General features: G+C 44.7%; 1 protein-coding gene across 24 annotated transcripts in view; it reads left to right on the top strand.

The window, feature by feature from the left end:
* Positions 1-23,717, top strand: part of Rufy3 (RUN and FYVE domain containing 3) — an 86,913-nt gene that overhangs the window by 9,799 nt on the left and 53,397 nt on the right. For 4 of the 24 annotated variants that reach the window (XR_001784722.1, NM_001359209.1, NM_001289776.1 and 1 more), the window contains exon 1: positions 9,210-10,014. The exons of 11 other annotated variants lie outside the window; for them this stretch is intronic. Coding sequence is in view for 9 of the 13 variants with exons in the window: in NM_001359209.1 (NP_001346138.1) it covers positions 9,837-10,014 (178 nt within the window). In the remaining 4 variants the exon portion in view is untranslated. Of the gene's footprint in view, positions 1-7,142; positions 7,208-8,761; positions 10,015-16,044; positions 19,432-23,717 lie in introns of those variants that run through there. 9 more of the 24 variants (XR_001784723.1, NM_001289777.1, NM_001359208.1 and 6 more) reach the window with 6 other exon arrangements.

The raw sequence follows: 23,717 nt of genomic DNA on the forward strand, positions 1-23,717 counted from the left end.
AAAGTACTATGGGAAGCTGTGATAGAAAGGGTCATAAGAGAAGACCATCTTAGGACACATAGCAAGACCCCTTCAAAAAGGAAGGACGGGAGGGAAAAGCCAGATAGAATCAAGGCAGACTTTCTCCATGTATCCTTGATGCCCTAGAACTGGCTGTATAGACCAGGCTGGCCTCAAACTCAGAGATCCACCTCCTTCTGCCCCCTGAGTGCTGGAATCAAAGGCGTGTGCCATCACTGCCCAGCTACAATTTTTTTTGATTTTGTTTGTTTGTTTTTGAGACAGGGTTTCTTTGTGTAGCTCTGTCTGTCCTGGAACTCACTTTATAGATCAGGCTGGCCTCGAACTCAGAAATCCACCTGCCTCTGCCTCCCGAGTGCTGGGATTAAAGGCATGCGCCACCATGCCTGGCTTACAATTTTGTTTCTTAAGACATACCTTTAGCTTGATTTTGTAGAACTGAAAAAATTTGAAGGTTGAAGATTTTAAACAGTGGAAAATATCTTTTTGTGTATTGAGCGTGCTTTTAGCATTACATTTCTATACCAATAAGCATCTATTGAGACTGGTATTTGGTAGGTACTATTTTGAGCAACATCTATAAATAATATGCAAAACACGTGAATTTCTTCTCTTGGGGCTGTGTTCTCTGCAAAGCTGGTAATTTAGTTTCATTTTACAGCTGAGCAAATCAAGGTGAAGGGAGGATAAATTTCCCACAGACACTTGGTAGCTAGCTGCTGATAGCTCTGTGTGTGTAAGCCCTTGCTTGCTGCCACTGAGCCATGAAGCCAGTTCTACATCCCAAGGTAGAAGCCATTTCTGGTCTTAAGCTGGTTAATTTTAATAAGTAACGATGAGACATTGCCGTCCTCTGGTGATATTTGCTTCTGACAAAATAATGATAACTCAGCTTCCTGGGCCCAATCATTTTATAATTGCTTACTGTCATCTTTGGTTAATATCTGCAAACTGACAATGAGCTTACCAAGCATATTGTAAACCTCAGATTGAAGAAATCTGACAACTGACGAGAAACCTAGTAGATTTTGGTTATGGGAAGAAAGATATTGGGAGGGAGGTGGCTGTGACATAATCATAGTTTTGTACAGTAGTAAAATGATGACAACTAGTTCAAGATACCCTTTTGTGCCAGCAGTCGATAGTGAAATAGGAAAATATTTTTCTTAAGTTGTGAAACTGTAAGCCCAGAAAGAAGCACTAGGAAAGAGAATTTTATGAGCATCTGCAAGTTGATTTAGTTGCACAAATTGATGATTTTTAAGGCGCCCTTATGTGCAGAATAGGAATGAACTAAAAACAGGAGACAGCTTTGTTAAGTAAAGGAGGGATGAGCAGTGGAGCTCTCTGTACACGACTCACAGGCACAGAGCCCCGTGTTCATCCCCAGCAGAGCATAAAGCAGCTGTGGTATTGCAGACCTGGAATCTTAGAACTTGTCAGGGGCCTCCAGAGGATAATTTCTGAATATTCTCAGTTACATAGTGTGTTCATGCCACCTTGAAATACAGGAAACCCTGTCTCCAGAACATGGAGAGAGGGGAAGCCTAGGGATATAGTTTAAAGGTGAAGTGTTTGCTACTCAAGCAGGAGGAGCCAGTTTTGGTCCCCAGAATCAGTGTGAAAAAGCTGGGTGTTGTAACACATGCTGTAAGCCCTGCAGAGAGATGGGTGGATCCCTGGGGCTCTGTCTAGCCAGCCTAGCCTGTTTGGTGAGCTTCAGGCCAAAGGAGAGACCCTGTTTCAAACAAGGTGAATGGCACCTTGGGAACAACACTTGAGATTGACCTTGGGCCCCTGTACAGACCTCATGTTGTTGAGCTGTGGAGCTGAGTCTGCAGAGAACTTGCCTTACAAATCAAAGGACCTGTATTCAATTATCAGGGCCCTATGTAAACCAGCTGGACCTGGCAGGGAGCCTGAGACTTGTTGGCCAGCCAGCCTAGCTTAATTGGTAAACTCCAGGCCAATGAGAGCCCCTCCACATGAAGGAGTGTGTGACACACACACACACACACACACACACACAGAGTAAAAGTGCAATATTGAGTGAAAGGCTTTGGAGAGTTTTTGTTTGTTTTTGTTTTGGGTTTTTGTTGTTTTGAGACCGGGTTTCTCTGTGTAGCCCTGGCTGTCCTGGAACTCACTCTGTAGACCAGGCTGGCCTCGAACTCAGAAATCTGCCTGTCTCTGCCTGCGGAGTGCTGGGATTAAAGGCGTGCGCCACCACGCCCGGCTTTGTGATCTTATTTTTAAAGTAAGGTAATAGTTTTGTCCTTCCTTCCTTCCTTCCTTCCTTCCTTCCTTCCTTTTTTAAAAAAGGTCTATGGGACTAATGGTGACCTCATTTTCTATGTAAAGTTTGGTCTTTCTGCTTGAGATTCTATGTATGTGCCACCACACCTGGCTCTAAGATAATACACAAAATTCAGAAGAGGTGTCTTAAACGGAAGGTAAGCAGGGACTGGAGAGATGGCTCAGCTGATACACACTTGCTGCTCATACCTCGGACCTGGCTTTAGTTCCCAGGAACTACATGGCAGCTTACAACCATCTGTAACTCCAGATCCTGGCATCTGATGCCCTTTTCTGGTCTCCTCAGAATCCAGGAACTAAACTGGTGCACGTACCATAGCTGGATACAAGCAAACTCCTTACACACTGTCTTAGTCAGGCCTTCTATTCCTGCACACACACCATGACCAAGAAGCAAGTTGGGGAGGAAGGGTTTATTCAGCTTACACTTCCATGTTGCTGTTCATCACCAAAAGAAGTCAGGACTGGGACGCAAACAGGTCAGGAAGCAGGAGCTGATGCAGAGGCCATGAAGAGATGTTACTTACTGGCTTGCTTCCCCTGGCTTGCTCAGCCTGCTCTCTTATAGAATCAAGACTACAGCCCAGAGATGGCACCACCCACAAGGGGACCTTCCCCCTTGATCACTAATTGAGAAAATGCCTTACAGCTGGATCTCATGGAGGCACTTCCCCAACTGAAGCTCCTTTCCTTATGATAACTCCAGCCTGTGTCAAGTTGACACACAAAACCAGCCAGTACAATTGACCCCTTGTCAACTTGACACACAAACACATCACTATTAAGCCTTAACCCTTACTTTCTTATTCATCCCCAAGATCTCAATAACTTTAAAAGTCCCACAGTCTTTATATATTAAAAGTTCAATCCCTTTAAAATATCCAATATCTTTTAAAATTCAAAGTCTTTATACAATTAAAAGTCTCTTAACTGTGGGCTCCACTAAAATACTCTCTTCCTTCAAGAGGGAAAAATATCAGGGCACAGTCACAATCAAAAGCAAAAATCAAACTCCAACTGTCCAATGTCTGGGATCCAACTCACGATCTTCTGGGCTTTTCCAAGGGCCTGGGTCACTTCTCCGGCCATGTCCTTTGTAGCACACATCTTGTCTTCTAGGCTCCAGCTGCCTGTACTCCACTGCTGCTGCTGTTCTTGATGGTCATCTCATGGTACTGGCATCTCCAAAACACTGCTGTCTTCCTCTGTAACTAGGCTTCACCAACAGCCTCTCATAGGCTCTCTTCATGGTGCCAAGCCTTCAACTCCTTTGCATGACCCCTTCTGTCCTGGGCCATCAATTGCAACTAAGGCCGCACCTTTACCAATGGTCTTCCATGGCCTATCACAGTGCCGAGCCTCAGCTGCTCTGCATGACCCCTTCATGCCTTCAAAACCAGTACCACCTGGGTGACTCTTACACATTACCAAGTCCTGCTGCAGCACTAAGTAAAACCTTGGTTATCTCTGAAACACAGCCTCTGTGCTCTCAGAAAACACTTCCCAGAAGATGTCACCTCAATGATGCTGGTCTCTTCTTAATCACCGCTAATTTCTCAGCTCCAGCTAACCAGCATCAATAGTCCCAGTAATGCAAAGTTTTCACTTTAGTGGTTCTAGTATCTTGTTAATCACAGTTGATTCTTCAGCCCCAGCTAACCAGAACCACAGAATCTTCCCAATCAAAATAGCAATGAACCTGAAAAGAGTCTTTAAGTTTCCCTCTGAAATTACACAAGCCAGGCCTCCATCTTCTGCACTGTTCTCAACATTATCTTCCATGCTCCTACACAACATCCCACAGAGCTCTTAACACCGAATGGATCTTCTGGCCTAAAGTTCCAAAGTCCTCCCCAAAACAAAACATGGCCAGGTTGTTACAGGAATACCCCACTATGCTGGTACCAATTTGTCTTAGTCAGGGTTTCTATTCCTGCACAAACATCATGACCAAGAAGCAAGTTGGGGAGGAAAGGGTTTATTCAGGTTACACTTTCCTTATTGCTGTTGATCACCAAAGGAAGTCAGGACTAGAACTCAAGCAGGTCAGGAAGCAGGAGCTGATGCAGAGGCAATGGAGGGATGTTACTTACTGGCTTGCTTCCCCTGGCTTGCTCAGCTTGCTTGCTTGCTTGCTTGCTTGCTTGCTTGCTTGCTTGCTTGCTTGCTTGCTTTCTGGGGGAGGGGGGTGGGATTTTCGAGACAGGGTTTCTGTGTAGCCCTGGCTATCCTGGAACTCACTCTGTAGACCAGGCTGGCCCGAACTCAGAAAACCACCTGCCTCTGCCTCCCAAGTGCTGGGATTAAAGGCGTGTGCCACCACTGCCTGGTCAGCCTGCTCTCTTATAGAACCAAGACTACCAGCCCAGAGATGGTCCCACCCACAAGGGCCTTTCCCCCTTGATCACTAATTGAGAAAATGCCTTACAGCTGGATCTCATGGAGGCACTTCCCCAACTGAAGCTCCTTTCCCTGTGATAACTCCAGCTTGTGTTGGAATTGACACACAGACCCAGCCAGCACACACACAGAAAACAAAGACAATCATTGAAAGGAAAGGCTGAGAACTGTTACTATTGCAGTTAAATTGGAAACTAAAGACAGTCAGGAGAGACAGAAAGTGGTAGCCCCTTGTAAGTCTTGGTCTTCCCTTTCTCCAGCTGAGCAATAGTTTTACAGATACTAGTTAATTCTTTGCAGAATTAAAATTGTGCATTGAAATAGTTCTTTCTGTTTGTTCTGCTTTTTGGGTGTTTTGTTGTTTTATTTTGTTGTCGTTGTTTGAGAACTGGCTTCTCTGTGCATCCCTGGCTGTCCCCAGATACACTCTGTATACCAAACTGGCCTCACACTCACAGGGAGCCACCTACCTCTGCCTCCCAGTGCTGGGATTAAAGGTGTGCGCCATGGCCACCACCACTTGGCCCATGAAGTACTTATTTAAAATATGTCACAATGTATCATTTTACAAGTTGACTCCCCCTTCTTTTACCTGTCTCCTGCTTCTGCGTGTATCATTTGTTCTTAATTTAGACATCCCCCTGAGTAAAGGGGACTGAATGAGGTGGGTTCCAGCTCTCCCCAGTTGAGACTTCAGGTCATGGTGCCTGAGGGATTTGTGTTAGCCCTTGCCACTACACAACAGGAAAACTGTACCCTGGGTTCTCTCTTTCTCAGAAAAATGCCGTTCATGAAAAACCTGGGTTCAGTGTGTAAGTTGAGGGACTGAAGTGGCAGTGACAGTGTGTAAGTGACTGAAGTGGGTAAAGAAATGGTTTGGGAGACTTTAGGGTGTGAACTGAAAAAAATTATTTTTAAAAAGACTCTTCAGATAAGGGAATTGAAGCTCCTGTTGAGGATCTTTCCAAGAGCCTTGTCTGAATACCTGAAGATGAAGAATGTCAGAGAAAACACAGCTTCGGGTGGGGTGGGGTGGGGTGGGGTGGGAGCACCTAGACAGAGCAGTGTGGAGGAGCAAACCAGCCGCCTGGCCTTTGCATGTTCCTGGGCCAGCTCCTTGTGTGTATGAGGAGGGACCAGTGTCTGCTTTGCAGGATGCTCAGAAGAGTTCCCTGTGGCATTTGTTAAGTCCCTAACAGAAAACTGAAATTCAGTGAGTGACACCATTCTGTTGAGTAATTTTCCATCCTGCACTACAGGGGCATTAGCCCCTCACAAGTCAGCATCTGTCTTGTAATAGCCACATCTGAGTGTGAACCACAATCCACTGTAAGAGAAATGTAACTTCCAACTGAGATGTGCATCGTGCTTGCTCAGAGTCACTCTGTAGAAAGGCCAAGCTGTGTGAGCAGGCTGTGGTGTCCGTCGATCCACCCGTCCATCCGCCCTGCTCATGGACAGATAGTACAAATGAGAAAAAAATAGTTCAACAGAGCTGGTAATTACTGTATACATGAGAATAAGGTAATTTTTTCTTTATATTTTGCCATGATGGGGACTGGACTTAGTACCTTGTACACACTAGAGGCCATCACTATGTTCTAAATACATTCAGAAGCCAAGGTTTGTACGTTTTATGGATGGCTTAATGTTTTCTTTTTAGGTAAAGCCAATATATTTGTAAATATTAAGTAGTAACTTGAAATGTTCCGAGGTGTTTTATTAGCTTAATTGCATTGCTTCTGAACAATGCGCAATTGTGATGACTCAGTGCCGCTTATCTGATCATCTGATCCGTGTGTTTATCTGATGGGTGGGCGCCACTCACGCTGAGGTAAGGGTGCTCTTACCCAACTGCCCTGCCACAGACTGATAGATGAGGCAGGGATCGGGGTTTTCTGACCCTGCCAAAAGTTGTAACTGCACTGGGCTCCCTCTCTCTCGTGTCCTCTAGGTGAACAGAACAGGCTTCAGGGGACCAGAAGGGATCTCAGCCAAGCCTTGCTCGGTCGTCTAAGCATTCCTATTGTTCAGGCATGATGCTACCCGTCGGATCTCCTCTTGGGCTTAGTAAAGGCTGCTTGGTGAAAAAATAGCATGCCATGGTTTGTGAACAGTCTGTTTTTGTCCCTTAGCCATGATTTCTCATTAGGGGTTCACTCATCTGAGATCAGATGTAGTCTGAAAACATTAAGTTAAAAATTGCAGAAATAACCAATTTATTACTTTTAAAACTCACGCCATCCTAAACAGTGTTGTGAAACTTTGTGCGCCTGAGCTCAGGGCCTGGATCTCTGTTTAACGGACCCACACTGTAGGTGCTAACCTCCCATCATTATCATTGGGAAGCTCTCATTATGCTGTCATCTGATTATGACTATGTCATAATCCCTCCATAGCCCACCTCAGCAGGCACTGCCATCATCATCTCCTGTCATTGCAAGAAGAGATGTGAGCTCAGAGACATAAGGTGTGTAAGTGTGCGCACGCACACATGAGCATGTGGAGGCCACAGGAGATGTTGTTCCATGGAGTGGCCCACCTTGGTATTTGAGACAGTTAATCACTGGCCTGGGGTTCACCAGTTAGGCTAAACTGACTGCCCAGCAAGCCCCAGGAATTGGCTTGTCTCGGTCTCCTTACCGCTGGGCCTGGGCGCAGCTGTTTTTCTTGGGCCCTGAGGACTAAATCCAGCTCCCTGTGCTCCCAAGACAAGAACTGTATTGGCTGACTCATCCCTGCAGCACAAGATGTCTGAGGGGCTGGGAGTGTGGTTCCGTTTGTAGAGTGCTTTCCTGGCATTGCACAAAGCCTGGTCTCCATTACCTGCACAAGGTAAACCAGGTGTAGTGGCAAAACCCATCATTTTAGCACTTGGGAGGTATGGGCAAGACCGAAATCCGAAATTTAAGGTCATCCTCAGCTCTGTAGGAAGTTCAAGGCCAGCCTGTGCTGTATAATACATAAAGCCCTGTCTCGAAGAAAACAGGCAAAGAAGGTTATTTTGCAATGAGCCATGTTCATCCAACCCTTATTATGATGTAATGATTCTATTTTATAATTAGTTATTGATCTCTTTGTTGTTTGTTTTTGAGACTGGATTTCTCTGTGTAGCCCTGGATGCCATGGAACTTGCTCTGTAGATCAGGCTGGCCTCAAATCCACCTGTCTTCCTGGAATTAAAGGCATCCCCAGCAGATATTGATCTCTTACTGTGCCTAATGTATACATGAAACTCTGTACAGTATAAAACAACTACCCTTAGTTTCAGAGATCTACTGAAAAACATGGAATGTATTCCCTGCAAATAGTGGGAGACTCTGTACTGGATCCTGGATCTAGAACCTTCAAATTTATGTATGTTTGTGCTGTGTGATTTTCAACAATCATTGACCTGGAACCTTTTCTCCTCCTCCTCCCTCTTCCACTACCTAGCACCCTTTTTGAGGCAGAGTCTCATGTAGCCTAGGATGGGCTGATGGTCTCAAACATGCTGTGTAGTTGAGTCCCTAATATAGGCAAGTGCCACTCACCATACCTGGGTATGTGTGTGTGTGTGTCTTTCTCTCTCTCTGTCAGGGTTAAATTTCATGAGGTATATTTCTCCTTTAAACTGAAACCCTTAAATAGGAACAAAGCAAAAAACAATTTCTTTTGGTCACTAAAACATTTTTAAATTACTGTTCTTCTTGCCACAGAAGAGAGCTACTTCTGGCATTGTGTGATGAGGACATAAATATTATCACACGGTGGATTGCACACTTGTGCGTACATACTGGTTAAGAGAATTTAATGGTGTATCTTCAGGACATTCCAGTATAAAGTTTTTTAAAAATACAACATGGTTTTAACTTCTCTTTAGAAATACATTTTAGCCGGGCAGTGGTGGCACACGCCTTTAATCCCAGCACTTTGGAGGCAGAGGCAGGTGGATTTCTGAGTTTGAGGCCAGCCTGGTCTACAAAGTGAGCTCCAGGATAGCCAGGGCTACACAGAGAAACCCTGTCTCGGGGGAAAAAAAAGCATTCCGTGTCATGGCAGAGACTTGGTTAATACACAGTCCTGTCTTAAAAGGTTAGTCCTTTGTATTTTGAAAACTCAAGTTATAAATGCTTTAATAGACTGCTCCAGCTCTTTTTCCAGCTTTTCTTAAAATGTCATCCTCTGCATAGCAAATTTCAATAGCTGAATTTATAACCATACAAGTGAATTGTGTGCTTAGCAAATGATTCTAGCTGCTTTTTGTGCCACAGTCTTGTTCAGCTCTTCCATCCCAGAGTGTAGAGAATTGATGAGGATCTGTGCATTGTGTTAGGTCTGCTCATAGTTTGACTAGCACAGTCTGAAAGTGGGTTGTGCAGGATGAGAGAGAGCAGCCTAATTGCTCCTCCTGCATCAGCAGCATCTATAAAGCATCCTGGGAATTGCTTGCCCGGTGCTCAGAGCAGCTGGTCACATGAGCCTGGATTTTCAGTTCAGTTCATTAGTCAGCCATTTTGGTCAACACCCTGCTTACTGCGCACAACCAATCCTGTTAGAGCTCAGCATCCCGGCTCATCCGAGCAGATCCTCCAGTGATTTCTGCTGGCCAAAAATTTTTAAGATACATTGAAAATATAGCTTGATTTTTGTTTTCACTTATATATTTTTTGTTTTGTATTTTTTTCTGCACAAAGAAGGAGAATTTTTTGTTTTCACTTATTCATGCTGAGACCAATTTTTGAAAGCCAGCTAAGGCAGCATTGGGCGTATAGGATTTAAGCCTATAGATAGCCCGGCTGGAATAAAGAAAAAGGAAGATAAAAGGAGAGCACGCTGGTAGAGGATTGCACCGTCTAATCTTGTAACCTTTAGGAATTGCCGCTAAGAAAAGAGAATATAGAATTGTTTGTTTTGAACAGTTTGTTCTACAAGGTATTTTTTGTTGTTTTTCTTTGTTGTTTTTTTCCTTTTTCTTTTTTAATCTCTCCCATCCCTAAAAGCTTTATTTAAAAGCTTGGGATTTGGGAATTTTTTGGTGCAAAGGTCTTATTTGTGTGTGTGTGTGTGTGTGTGTGTGTGTGTGTGTGTGTGTGTGTTGTGGTCGCAGCTGACTCATCATGTCTGCCCTGACGCCTCCGACTGATATGCCAACCCCCACCACTGACAAGATCACACAGGCTGCCATGGAGACCATCTACCTTTGCAAATTCCGAGTGTCTATGGACGGAGAATGGCTCTGCCTTCGGGAGCTGGATGACATCTCCCTTACACCCGACCCAGAGCCGACCCATGAAGGTATGGTCAGATGCCAGCGGCCAGTGCCTAGTCTCAGCAGCATTGTCCTCATTGTTACAGGGACTGGGAGGGTCAGAGGTGGGAAGACCTCTTGGTTTTTATTGTTGTCTCTTGCTCAGCTTCCCTGGCCCCCCAACCCCCACCCCTTGTCTCTGCTTACTGGGGAAAAGATTCTTCTCTACCCCTGAGGTCTCAAGAGCTTATGTTCTGTTAGAGTTCTTTGTCTCAAAGCCCTTCAAAGGGAACATCTGAGGTCATTTAAACATCAGTTCCTAACAGATAGGGAAAGAGCTGTCAATTGGGTTCCTCCTTAAAATGCTATCGAAATCACAGTGATTCCTAATAGTAAATTAGGAAAACACAACTGTAGTTATGGGATATAACAAACACAGTGGAAAAGATAGAGGAGGGTCCTGTCAACTAGGCATTGATAAACAGGCTACGGCACCCGGAAAATATTTGAAAAAGTTACTTTTTAAATAGTATTAAGTGGAAAAGCAATTTTAAATTCAGTGTTTCAGGAATATGGACTCTTAAGAACGCGTGTCTTATAGAGGTTAAACATAAGCATGGTTTTCCTGTGCATGAGATCTATGAGCCATTGTTTTTGTAAATGTATACTGCGTATATGTGTATATACTTAGGTACTGTGTTTACAGATGCAAGTAATCTCTGTGATCGCTTGACTTTTTCTAAAAACACGTCCCAAGCTGTAAGGTGGTTTTAGCTTACACTCCTCACATTCCCTTTGCCAAGCTGCAGATGTGATGGCTTCGCAGCACATGTTTATTCTCCTTCAGGAAACACAGATAAAAGCACAAGCATGCAAGTAGCAGTTCTTTATGAACATCTGCAGGACAAGTGGATTGTACAGAGCAGGTGGGAGTTAGGAGAAGTGACTCCATGCTGTGACCTTGTGTGCAATCTTGTCCTGAGTCCGGTTTACTCAACAGTCTCTTTCCCAGTCAGAGTTAGCCCTGAGAAGGTTTTAGAGAGCATTACAGTCGCCTAACAAAAGCAGGCATTTTGTATATTTCTTACAAGCGCTTTACTAGTTTTAAGGATGTTTGGCATCTGTCACCGAATCTGTCTGTTGAACAGCTTCCTTTAGCTGGGTTCAGGATGTACACAAGGGTTGGAGGCCATCAGCTGAAAATCTGTACAATGCCAGTACTGTTTACACAGCCTCCAAATTGTTAGCAGTGTTTGGAGAAGGAAATTACAGTTTGAAGAGGCTACCGAGAAGCCTTTTAGCTAGTGCCCTTGGCATAATTTGTTTGAAAGAGAATCCCCATTCATTTTGAAAGGTATACAGTGAAATATGACCTTAGTTATAAAATCTAGTTTTTCAGTTTCCTAAAGATAAGCTTTAATACGTTTAGTACTTTGCACATAAGCTTGCCTCCTGCATAACAGTTCTGTGGTGAGCACAGGTTTGCTGTTGGTGCATGAAAACATTTGTAATAATACTGTTGAGTTCTTCATTGAGAAGTATGCTACTGCAGACTGGTAATGGCACACCCCTTGATCTAGGGAGTCCTAACAGTATGGTGGGCATTTGCTTTAAATTAGGTGAGAGAAAGTTATTTCACATGAAAAAAAAAATTTTTTTAAAGTACAAGGCCAGTGAAATGGAGTATAATGTTATAGAAAACCAGGAGGTACTCCATGGGAGGTTTGTCTCCTTGTTCCATGAACTGTGTCTAAGCAGCCATTTGGACCCAAGAAATGTCTGCTTTAATTCTAAAACCCTTGACACCTATGAGATTTAACTCTGTGGTCAGTGATTATATGAGTAACTAAGAAACTGGAGCTCCTGAGCCTAGAGCGTGACCTAGCTGAGTTACACAGAAAAGGTCTGACCACTCAAATCCTAGAGACCCTTCAGTTTCACAAAGGAAAATGGGCACAGTTGTTCTCTTGTGATGCTGTGGTCTCCAAGTCTTATTTTCTGAACCAGTTCTATACTTCACCATGAGGCTGCCATAAAGAAAGGCCTTTCCAGCCACTGCAGTGCTTAGAGAATAAACGCTCGGATTCCCTGTCTCTGTGCTTGTGGGCGTTCAGTATGGTTCCCCATTCTTATATGTGCTCGCCTTAAAACCCAGCAGCTAACCTGGTGGTCAGAGCAGAGGACTAGGTCTACTGGAGAGGAGAGGGAGGGGCCAGGGAATGCTTCTGCTGCACAATATAAGGCTTGAGCTCTGGACGTTACTAGATGGTCACCGCATGGATGTGGAGCAGAGCTTCGCGAATGGTGCAATCTGAGCTGTCCCTTGCCAGGGAAGAGCAGGTGGTAAGGAGGCTGCAGGACTGTGTGTGGCCCAGCAGGGTGGGGGCCTGGAAGGATAACATGCCGTGTGAGGCACCTGGGCTTCACTCATGGGAAGCCGCCAAGCCCCTAAACCTAGGCACAGATGAACATAATGCAGAGTAGCAACCTTGTGGGTGGATCAGGAAGACCCCAGCCATGACTATGAAAATGGTAACAATTCCAGGCTAAAGTAACAAGGATGAGCACAGGGAAGGAAGAGCCACCTGAGACTGGAGGTTCCCTGATGACAGAGCAGCCTCTGGGGCTGGGGGATGAAGAGGACACAGTGCCTTGGGTGACTGCCAAGTGTTTATCTTCAAGGCCCAAGTTCCTTCCACCAGCAAAGAATGCAAAAGTAATACAGTGTAAAACAAGGTTTGCTCTCCCTGCTCATGGACTGTGGCTAACAAAGGAAGCATGGTCATGTCATCTGGTTAACCTTCCAGCCAGCCCCACAGAACCAGGGCTCAAGGTGACTCTTCCAGTTATTTATTAGTCTGTCATGTAATAATCCTCCTGCCTCTACCTCTGAAGAGTCTTGATTGTAGATGTCTGCTGATTTAGAAACATACCACACTGCCATTGACTGAACTGTCAAGAATGGTCGGTCTGTTTGTTTGTTTGTTTGTTTGTTTACTTTTTTATATTTCTAGAAGCATAGTAGAAGTTAAAAGTTAGGACTGGAGAAGATGGCTCAGCAGTTAACAGTGCTGGGTACTCTCCCAGAGGACCCAGCTCAATTCCCAGTACCCACACAGCTCCCATGCCTGTTTCTAACTTCAGTCCCAGTGCTTCTGTATATCACACAGACATACGTGCAGGCCAACACATAAAAATAGATTCTATTTTAAAAAGGTGAAAGTAAAGGACTTTTAAACCTATCACACTTTACATGCCATGGGTTTGGAAACTTGACCAGGGCATCGAGGGAATAAAAGAAGGGCAGACGCAGACACACGTACATAGAGGGTGTGTGCTTTGACCGAGCGGCAGCAACTACTGCAGCAGCCTGGGACTTAGCTTGTAACTGTACAGCACAGAAGAGAGGTTGCAGCCTTGTGGGAGGTGTCTGCGGGTGAGCAGCCAGGCTGTCAACAGCCAGGGGGAGGAGCTGCAGTTGCCAGTCAATCATTTACAAACACAGCACTCATGGACAAAGGCCTTCTCGGTCCTGAGCTGTGCCCACATCAGCACCCCCTGGCTCAGGACGTCCTCGGCCCCCTCCATGAAGCGTTGTGGGTCTGGAAAAGCCAAGACCGTGCCTTGGGCTTTTCCAGAATGGAAGCAAAACACTTTGGTGTAGTAATTTAGAGATTGTGAGGTGAAGTGATGCGCTTTACAGTTACTGTGGCCCTGTGCATCTGGGTATCTTGGAGCAGCATTCTTGAAACAAGTTTGTGTACTTGCTCCAGAGTCAGGAAAACAAGAAACAAAGCTGTTTTCAGAAACTCCAGTAAGTGGCACACATGGAGGACAGGCTAAGTTATTGCCATTATATTTCCAAGTGTTAACAACTTGGCTGTGGTTGGGACCCCATTTATTTTCAGGTTACCCCTGATTATTATTGGTTACCTAACTAGAAACGTATGTTTAAAAATCTTTTGGTGTCTGAAAGAGAATCTTTAAAGAGTGAAGTCCTGAGCTTTTGTGTTTTATCCGTTATTGGATTAAGTTAATTTTAAGTTAGAAGCCTGAAGTAGTGTTCTATTTTAAGAGAGAAAACAATATATTTAGGTTTTCTAAAATAAATAAGATATTTATTGCCTTTACTCTGTAAAATGTTGATTTTCTTTTTAGATAGATATGTGATCTGAATGAAATCTCTAAATTGTCCTTAAACTAAATATCTAGCTCTTTAAGCTCATGTCCCTTTTCTTCCACATTCATACCCTCCTTTATTATATTGGGGATGTTTGTACGGTTTGAGGAACTTTCTAAATTTCTCTGTTTAGAGCTGCAGAGATGGCCCAGTGGGTTAATGCTCTCTGCACAAGCATGAGGGCTGTGCTCGGATGCCAGCACCCACATAAGAAGGGTGTGGACACAAAGTCCCAGCAGGGAGACCGACAGCAGAGAAGGCTCCTACTGGGATTGCAGGGTTATTGATTAAAACACCCTCTCTAACAAGATAGAAGAAACTTACCTAATGGAATTGTTTAGTCACTCATTTACATAGACGTTTTGAGGCAGGGTCTCACTGTGCAGCCCTGGATAGCTCAGGAGGAATTACGTCTTCAGGACACATTGAGAAATGAGCCTCTGCTCCTTTGACTTAGGGTTTGTGTGCAGAGCCGTGTGCGATGTCAGCACATGCAGAGGCTGATCGACCCTGTAGAACCAGGGGTCCCTCTAGCAGGTACCTTGGCCTTGCTGGCCAGATGTGTAACATCTGTACTGGCAAGTGGAGAGAGGCTGTAGGACTCTATGACTTCAGACCAGCAGTGTATGTTTTTGTCCGTTAGTTTGTCATTATTCCTGGGCATCCCTCGAGGCAAAGCTTAGTCCTTGGGACTAAATGTCTCCTTGCTCTCCCAGACCTGATACTCAGAGTGAAGGTGGAGATGCACTGAAGCTATCTGAGGCTCCTGGGAAGCAAGTGTGAGCTGCTGGGTTGTCAAAGGACAGTCTGTTTTCTTAGACGCTGTTATGTGGGGTTCAAAACCAGACAGTACTGGTGAGTACCACTGATGACATTTCCCAAAAGATAGGATAGATGCAGGCTTGGAATAGGTACTTCTGCCAGTGGGAATATATTACTGAGCTGATCTTCTCAAGGTGACAGAGAAGGGTTTGTCATCCAGGGACTGTTAGACAGGTGCCAAGATCTCCCTTTTGACATTAAATACTTCTGTTTTGTTTTGTTTTGTTTAAGATAGGGTTTCTCTGTATAGCCTTGGCTATCCTGAAACTCACTCTTATAAACCAGGCTGGCCTCAAACTGAGAGTTCTGCCTGCCTCTCCCACCGCCCCCCCCACCCCACCCCCCACCCCCCCAGTGCTGGGCGTGTGCAACAACATGGTGACATTAGGTGCTTGTGCTCCTCATACTCCCTCTATGTAAGCATAGCCCAGCTTACTGGGGAATCACGTGTGTTTCTAATGAAAACAGTGCATATCCCAGTGCATATTTTACAGGAGGAGCACCAGGAGGTCAGAAGAAGGCATCAGATCCTCTAGAACTGTATGTATTTATAAGTTGTTGTGAGCCACCATATAGGTTCTGGGAACTGAACCTGGATCCTCTGCAAGAACAGCCAGTGTAAATCGAAGGTCTAAGAAAATAGTTCCAGCAACCATACCAGACATGTACCTTAAGAAATAATCATCAATATAGGCAAAGAGTATTTCAAAGATTTATTTATGTGTTTATGTGTTTATATGCAAACCTGAGTAACTTTATGTGCACTGTGTGTGTACAGGAAGCCATGGAGGGCAAAAGAGAGTGTCACATCTCTTGGATCTATGTTTCAGGTAGCTATGAGAGGCCATGTGGCTGCTAGGAACCAGACCTGGGTCTTTTGCAAGAGCAGCAAGTGCTCTGAACGACTTAGCCATCTTTACAGCCCCCAGGCAAAACATTTACATCATTCATATATATATATATATATATATATAATTTTTTTCTGCCTTGTGCTAGCAGAATCTCAAAAGACATTTAATATAGTGTAGAGAAAAACAGTGTAAATGTATAAGAGCATCTATATAACAAGCAATAAATACTGTTCTAAAAGAATATTTAGTAGCATAATGCTCAGAGTATAATTTGTAGCTTCACACTTTTTTATAATATAGCACAATTATCCTATTATAGTTTAGAATATATTCTAGTACATTAGTATAACTCTCCTCTTACTATGCTTAGTTTACAAATTAGCCTTTACTGTCATTGTGTATATATAGGAAAGTGCAGGGTATTTAGAGAGGAAAACATGTTCCGAGTGTGTTGATTACACATTTCAGCATCCACTGGGGTATCAGACCAGCTCTGCTGTGGAAAGAAGGGACCACTGCATGTAAATTAAATCATTCTCCCTACCGAGCAGCTTTAAGGAACCTTCTGGGAAGTAGACCCCATTCTAGGCCTTAAAAGAAGGCCTAGAGTATTCTAATCAACTGCCACAGAGCTGGTACCCTAAAGCAACAGAAGTTTATTCTGTAAGCTGACACTTAAGATTGCTCCTTCCAAGAGGCTTGGGAGAGTCCTTCCTTGCTGCACCAGTACTGTGCTGGCTGACAGCATCCCTGGGGTCTGAGGTTCATCACCTGCTTCTTTGTTCACACTGCTTCTTTTCCCTCTTAGTACCTTCTGTTACAAGGATATAAATTCATTTTCCGAAGAAATCACAGAGTCCCTCATTTAATCCCAGCTCTAGAAACTACTTCCAGATAAAATAGCATTTATAAGTTCTAGAGAATATGACATGAATATCTTTTGGGAGCCTTTTGTTTTAACTTATCACAAAGTATCAGTGAACAGTAAAATCTTAAAATGATACGAATATGTTCAATTTCTTGATAAAATGATTAAATTTATAATCACCAGATAAATATGAAAAATTACACATTTGGAAACTGAAATTACGGACTTCTAAGGATTCATTAATCAAAGAAGTCACAAGCAGACTATCTCAAGCTGAATGAACATGAAGGCACCTTTCAGAATTAGAAATTTATAGGCTTAAATTCTTATATTTGCAAAGATGCAAGTCCCCAAAAAATGTTTTTACCTAAGCGTTCTCAAAAAGTAGCAAGAAAATTTGGTATAGTTGCCCACCTGTGACTTCCACGCTGACTTTGAAAGAGCTTGTGTATGTGCCATAGACACCTATGCGTCATCACTACAGATTTTAATACAATGATACACACGAATGTGCAAAAGAAAATTGTGGAATTGATTGTCTCTGGCTGGTGAAGCTGCAAGTGGCTTCCATGCTTTTCCTACCTCTTTACACTGCACTTAGTCAGCAAGTTGGCTTCCAAGCCAGAATCACTTATCCCACCTTTTCACAAGGGTACTTTTTATTATTTAAATTATTTAACGCCTTGATCGAAGACAGCTTCCCCTCCCTCCTCTCCTCCCAGCCCCCCCCCCACACACACACACCTCTCTCCTCCCCTCTCCCACCCACTTCTCCTCAGAAAAGGGGAGGCCTCTCATGGCTATTAGCTACCAGCCTTGGCATATCAAGTTTCAGGAAGACTAGGCGCATCTTTGGAAAAGGGGTCTAAAGGCAGGCACTGTAGTCAGAGACAACCTTTAAGACTAAGACCCTGTCCTTAGTCCCACATGAAGACCCAGCTGCACAGCTGCTACATATGTGCAGAGGGCCCAGGTCTGCCCCATGTGTGCTCTCTGGTTGCCAGTTCAGTCTCTGTGAGCCCCTGCAGGCCCAGGTTAATTGATTCTGTAGGTTTTCTTACGCATCTTTGACTCCTTTGGCTCACAAATCACTCTTTTTAAAGGTCTTTTTTTATTATTTTTAAATATATTTTAAATAAATATATTCATGGGTGTGTGTGCCTGTGAGTGCAATTGCTCACAAAGTTCAGAATAGGGTGTCAAAACTATAGCTGGAGATATGGCAGCTTCGAGCCTCCGAGTTACATGAGGCCTGGGGACAGAACTCAATTCCTCTGCAAGAGCAATACCTGCTCTTCACCTCCAAGCCACCTGTCTAACCTCCAGAAAATGACTCTTCCTCCCACAAGCTATTCTGAAAACTTGGCCACTCGTTCATCTGTTCATCTCACTGGTACCCCAGTACTTCCTGTGGGAGGAGACTTGTGCGGACACAAGCAGGGACTGTAGCCCCAAAGCACAAGCTTGGCTCTTGATCCATCTTCAGATACCTTTTTTGGGGGGTGGTTTTCGAGACAGGGTTTCTCTGTGTAGCCCTGGCTGTCCTGGAACTCACTTTGTAGACCAGGCTGGCCTCGAACTCAGAAATCCACCTGCCTCTGCCTCCCGAGTGCTGGGATTAAAGGTGTGTGCCACCACGCCCGGCCCTAGATACTTTTTTAATTCTTGTTTTATGCATGTGAGTATCTTGCCTGCATGTATGTCTGTGCATCTACCTTATGGCTATAGTGCACACAGAGACCAGAAGAGGACATCAGATCTCCTAGAACTAGGATTATAGACACTTGTAGGCCACCATGTAGGCGCTGGGGTTAAGCCCAGAACCATAAAGTCATTTCTCCATCCTCACAGTTCCAGGATTTTTGTCCACGTTTCTGTTAAAAGTCACAATGACATGCTTATTGGTTGCTGTGCCTGTGAGCATATATCACTGCTGTTCTGTGTGGGAAGCACCCAGTGGCCAGGGTGTGTACACCAAGATGGACTCAGCACAGCCTTAACTTTGGGAGGAGGAAAAGGGGTGGTGGCATCTTTCATGTAGCTCAAGTGCCTCAAAGTTGCTTCTCCTTTCTCTCCATTCCAAGTGCTAGGATATCCTGCATCTACTGCCTTCCTGGGTGTTCAGAAAATAACCCCTGGGGGCTGGAAGATGGCACCGTGGATAAGGTGCTTTGCATTGGGAGCCTGGGACCAGTTTGTGTCTCCAGATTTTGTGTTCAGTCTGGGTGCGATGGTAGGCATCTGATGCCAGCCCTGGCAGAGGAGAGATGGGAGGATGGATGGATGGATGGATAGATGAAGCTCTCCGCAGTCATTCTAATGTAAACAGGGGGCTCTGGGTTCAGGCGAGCCAGTGTCTCAGAAAAGAAGAAGAGAAAATAATAGAGGACATCGCCCTCTGTCCTACACACACACACATACACATAACTGTGTCCTACAATAACACATACATGCACATACACATCACCCTGTATCGAACATACATACACACACGCACACACACAGACACACACACACACACACACACACACACACACACACACACACACATACTAACACACATCTTTTGCAATCAGCCCCAGTAGCAGTTGGTCCTGGTTTTATATTGTCAGGTTCCCAGAGTAGTGATTACACAAGGCAGTCTTTGTGAACTCCATGCCAGAAAGCCGGGGCAAAGTGCTCTGGACAAAGTTCATCTTTTCTTGTTCTGCCGGGAGAGCAGTACGGCAGGTCACCCTCCTAGGTAAGTTTTTTACCGTCCTAGCCTCTGGGGTTCTATAAAATCCTAAGTCTGGATGAGAAATGTCAGTGGCTTTTACTTGTATTCCAGTTCCAAAGCTCCCAGGATTGCTGGTGGAGAACTGGCCCCTGTAGCCCCGCTGCGGTGGGTAGATTGGTTCTGGGTCTCTCTGAAAAGCTTCCTGTCCTTCCGGCGGGTGCTCCTGCATTGCTGTCTACTCTGGTGGCTCTTTGCAGAGTCTAAGCGGTTTGCTCTCCGCTGACACACCTTCTGTGTTAATCTTTAATGCGGGCCTTAAAAATGGACTGGTTTTGTTTAGTTGGTTGTTCTGTTTTGTGACAGTGCCTGGCCATGTTCTCCTGCCTCCACCTACCAAGTGCTAGGGATTATAGGTGTGTTTGTGTACCATGGTGCCTGCTTCCCTTGTGTATTTGAAAACATTAATTTCATATGTGTGTGCGTATCTGTCTGTCTTTTTGTGTGTCTGTGTGAATGTATGGAATGTGTCCTGAGTATGCACAAGAGACAGAAGAGGAGATCAGCTGTGTCAGAGCAGGAGGGAGAGACAGTGAGGCGGGGTGGGGCGGGGTGGGGTGTGGCAGTAGGCTGGTTACTCAGATGTTGGGACCTGAACTCTAGTCTTTGTGATTGCTCTTAAGGACACATCCATCTCACTACTCCCCACCCCTCACCGGGTGGAATGGAGTGCAAGAGTTCACATGAGCCCTCCTTGGGTTGTCAGCCTCAGTGTCACAGATAACTAAAGTCGTCCGTTCTCATCTCTGAAATACGAATCATTTTCAGATTGTTGTAGCAGTGCTGATGCTTAGATGAAATTGCCAGAGTCCCAAGTGCTGGCTGGGAGAACAGTGCTGGGCCATCCACCTGCACTCTGCGCCAGGTTCATCTCCTTTCTTTTTGACAGGGGTGTCATTACCATTACTAGGAAAAGTTGCACATTAAAAGTTATTTTATTTATATGTATGTGCATATATGCATACCACACATGACACAGCTTACACATGAAATTCAGGACAGCTTTGGGGGTTCATTTTGTCTTCTGGGGCTTGGTCTTCACGTCAAGGCCAAGCTTCTGTATCCACCCGAGCGCTGCTGCTGCTGCTGCAGTGTTACTGTGTAGCTTAGGGACAAGCCGCTTACCAGCTATGGTTAAATATCCGCCGGGCTACATAAGTACCTGCTATATTCCTTATCCATGAAGAGAAATAGGCAGGGAAAGATTTAGTCTGCTCTGCTCCCTAATTTGGGGTCCTTATACAGTTTTATCATTAACCTCTTGACTTAAAACAGACTGTGTTCATATGCCCCTTAAAATGTTATCACAGGCCATTAAGATGGCTCCACAATAAAGCCCCTCATCTCCAAGCCTGGCAGCCTATAAGCTAAGACCCACATAGCAGAAGGAGAGAACTGAGTCCAGCAGGTTGTCCTCTGACTTCTGCATGTCTGCCATGACACATGCACTCACATATGAGCATACACACACAGAGAAATAAATAAATTAATAAGAATATTATGGGGTTGTCATGATAGCTTAGTAGGCAAAAGTGGACAGATAGGTCTGGAGACCCTAGTTCAATTTTCAGAAGACGAGAACTCACCCCACAGAGTGGTCCCTGACTTCAGGATTCGTCCCTATATGTATCATACGTATACACACAATGATAAATAATTTTTAAATTATTTTTAAAATGCGATTACTGCCAGGAGTGGTGGCGCACGCCTTTAATCCCAGCACTCGGGAGGCAGAGGCAGGCGGATTTCTGATTTTGAGGCCAGCCTGGTCTACAAAGTGAGTTCCAGGACAGCCAGAGCTATACAGAGAAACCCTGTCTCGGGGAAAAAAAAAAATCCAAAACATTACTACATTCTGTTAAATGCTAACCATGCACTCACTAAGTGTTTGCTCTCAAGTCACATGACCCTATGCAGGCCATGAGAATGCTGGATTTCCTTCTGGGTCAGCCTTAGAAATGGGAACTGAAGCTGTTCAGTTCCAAGGAGTTCCCCTTGGCAGGCTTTGCCGTTTTCACTCTACCTCTGGCACTGCTATGCATCTATAAAGCACATTCTTTTCTTCCCCCCCCCCCCCTCCCCCAGACAGGGTTTCCCTGTGTAGTCCTGGCTGTCCTGGAACTCACTGTGTAGACCAGGCCAACCTTGAACAGAGATCCAAGGACCTCTGTGCTGGGATTAAAGGCATATACCACCACACCCAGCCTACAGCAAATTTTTAAACCAGCCCTGTTTACAATATTAGAAGGTCATGCCAGTGTCCTTTCCATTGCTGTAAAAAAAAAAATATTAACCAGGAGCAGTTGAAGTAGGAAAACGTCTATAACATCATACAAGAGTGGGGCATCAGGCAGCATATTTGGCAAGAACCTAGAGAAAGGAGCTGAAACATGGGCCATGGAGGAGTGCTGCTCCTAGGCTGGTTCCCCTTAGCCTGCTCAGCCCGCTTTCACTAACTCAGGGCCATCTACCCAGGAGTGGCACCTCCCACAGCAGCCTGGATCCTCCCACATCAGTCTTTAATCAAGGTAATGTCCTGAGGCAGCGCCTAAAGGCTAGTCTTACAATGACCATTCCTCAGCAGAGGCCAGCTCTTTCCAGGCTACTCTAGTTTGTGTCATGTTGACCCAAAGTAACCAGTACAGGCACTGAGGTTGTTACCCTCCCTAGTGTGCAAATGTGCATTTTCTTGCTACATATTGTCAATACAGCTGTTTACAGGGGGTAAGACATGCTTGAGGCAAAATGTAATAGCTTTAGGAAAATCAGGTACCTGTGTTACAGGTGAGTGAATGTATTAAATACTATTATTGTTGTTTTAGTAATGTGAACATGTTGTAGAAGGTACAACTGAAATATTTTGTAAGGCTGGACATGGTGGCACACACCCCATCTACTCCCCATAACTGGGGAGACAGAAGCAGGTGGATCTCTATAGTCTACATAGTGAGATCCTGTCCCCAAAACAAAACTATGCTATAAAGATTTTAGAATTGGGGTTATAAAAGAGTAGCATACCTGTTCTTTTGGGGGTGGGTAGAATGCTTGCTAGCCACACCCCTGCCCGCTGTCTATTCTGCAGTAGAGTAGATTTCTGAGGCTGAATAAGGAGAATTTAAAGTGAGTGAGTCATGGGACAGCTCCTGCCCTCCTGCCCAGCATCTTAGCAGAACAAAACAGAACTGAGCATGATGGTGTTTTCTGAAATCCCACCCCATAATCCCAGCAATCAAAAAAAAAAAATGATGCAGAAGGATTGCCCGGAGTTCAAAGACAGTCTGAACTACAGAGGGTGTCCCAGGCCAGCCTGGGATGGGCTACAGAATGAGTCCTGTAGAGATGGGAGGTGGGGCTGGCAGAAACTGCTCTACAAAGGGCACACTGAAAGAGACATCAGACAGATGCTTGGTGAACACTGTACATTTCTACCTAGAAATTTGCTTTCCAGATCTTCTGCACGAGCCTTGGAGGAGCTTTACAGTTTTGCCTTATGAAGGAGAGATTTCATTTTACTAAGTGACAGGTATACTTTTAGTGAATGAAAGGCAAGACTGGATGTTCATCCTGTTGATCGGCAGGATACCATAGTGAATCTGTACAGCAGTGGCAGCACATAGCGTACTTGGTGGGTTATAACTAGAATAGCAGATCAAATATGTCCACACATAAAGTGTAGTGGTTTGCTGTGTACATTTTGTCTGGGGGACACGCTGTCTAAAGGATCTTCGCATGTACAAGGCTACAGTTTTTAAAGTCTCTGGCGACCAGAGAGATGGCTCAGGGGTTGAGAGTACTTGTGCTCTTCCAGTGTCTTGGCTCCCAGCATGCACATCTAGCCACTTGAGGCACAGCCACCTGTTTCCAGCTCCAGGACTCTGACACCCTCTTCAGGCTTCTGTGGGCGCTTGCACATATGACACAAACACACAGACACACACATACTCATGAATAAAGAAGAAATCCTTTAAAAAGAAGAAAGGGAGACAGGGGCAAGGGAAGAGCACACTCCTGGAAGTAGCTTTCATAAATCTCCCTGGCCTCATTTGGTAATAAGTCATGCTTTGCATTGGCTTTAGACTCCGTCACTTAACCTGTCACTCACGTCCTGCAGAGACTTTAATATGTGTGCTTGTGGGTGCTGCCCAACACCTTCCTAACTGGTCATGACAGCCACCTGACTGGATGTGTCTTTACAGTAGCATCATTTGTCTTTGTTCTGTGGTCAAGAGTTAGAAATTGTATTTAGATTTATT

Source organism: Mus musculus, chromosome 5 (genome assembly GCF_000001635.26).
Source record: "Mus musculus strain C57BL/6J chromosome 5, GRCm38.p6 C57BL/6J".
Classification (NCBI taxonomy): domain Eukaryota; kingdom Metazoa; phylum Chordata; class Mammalia; order Rodentia; family Muridae; genus Mus; species Mus musculus.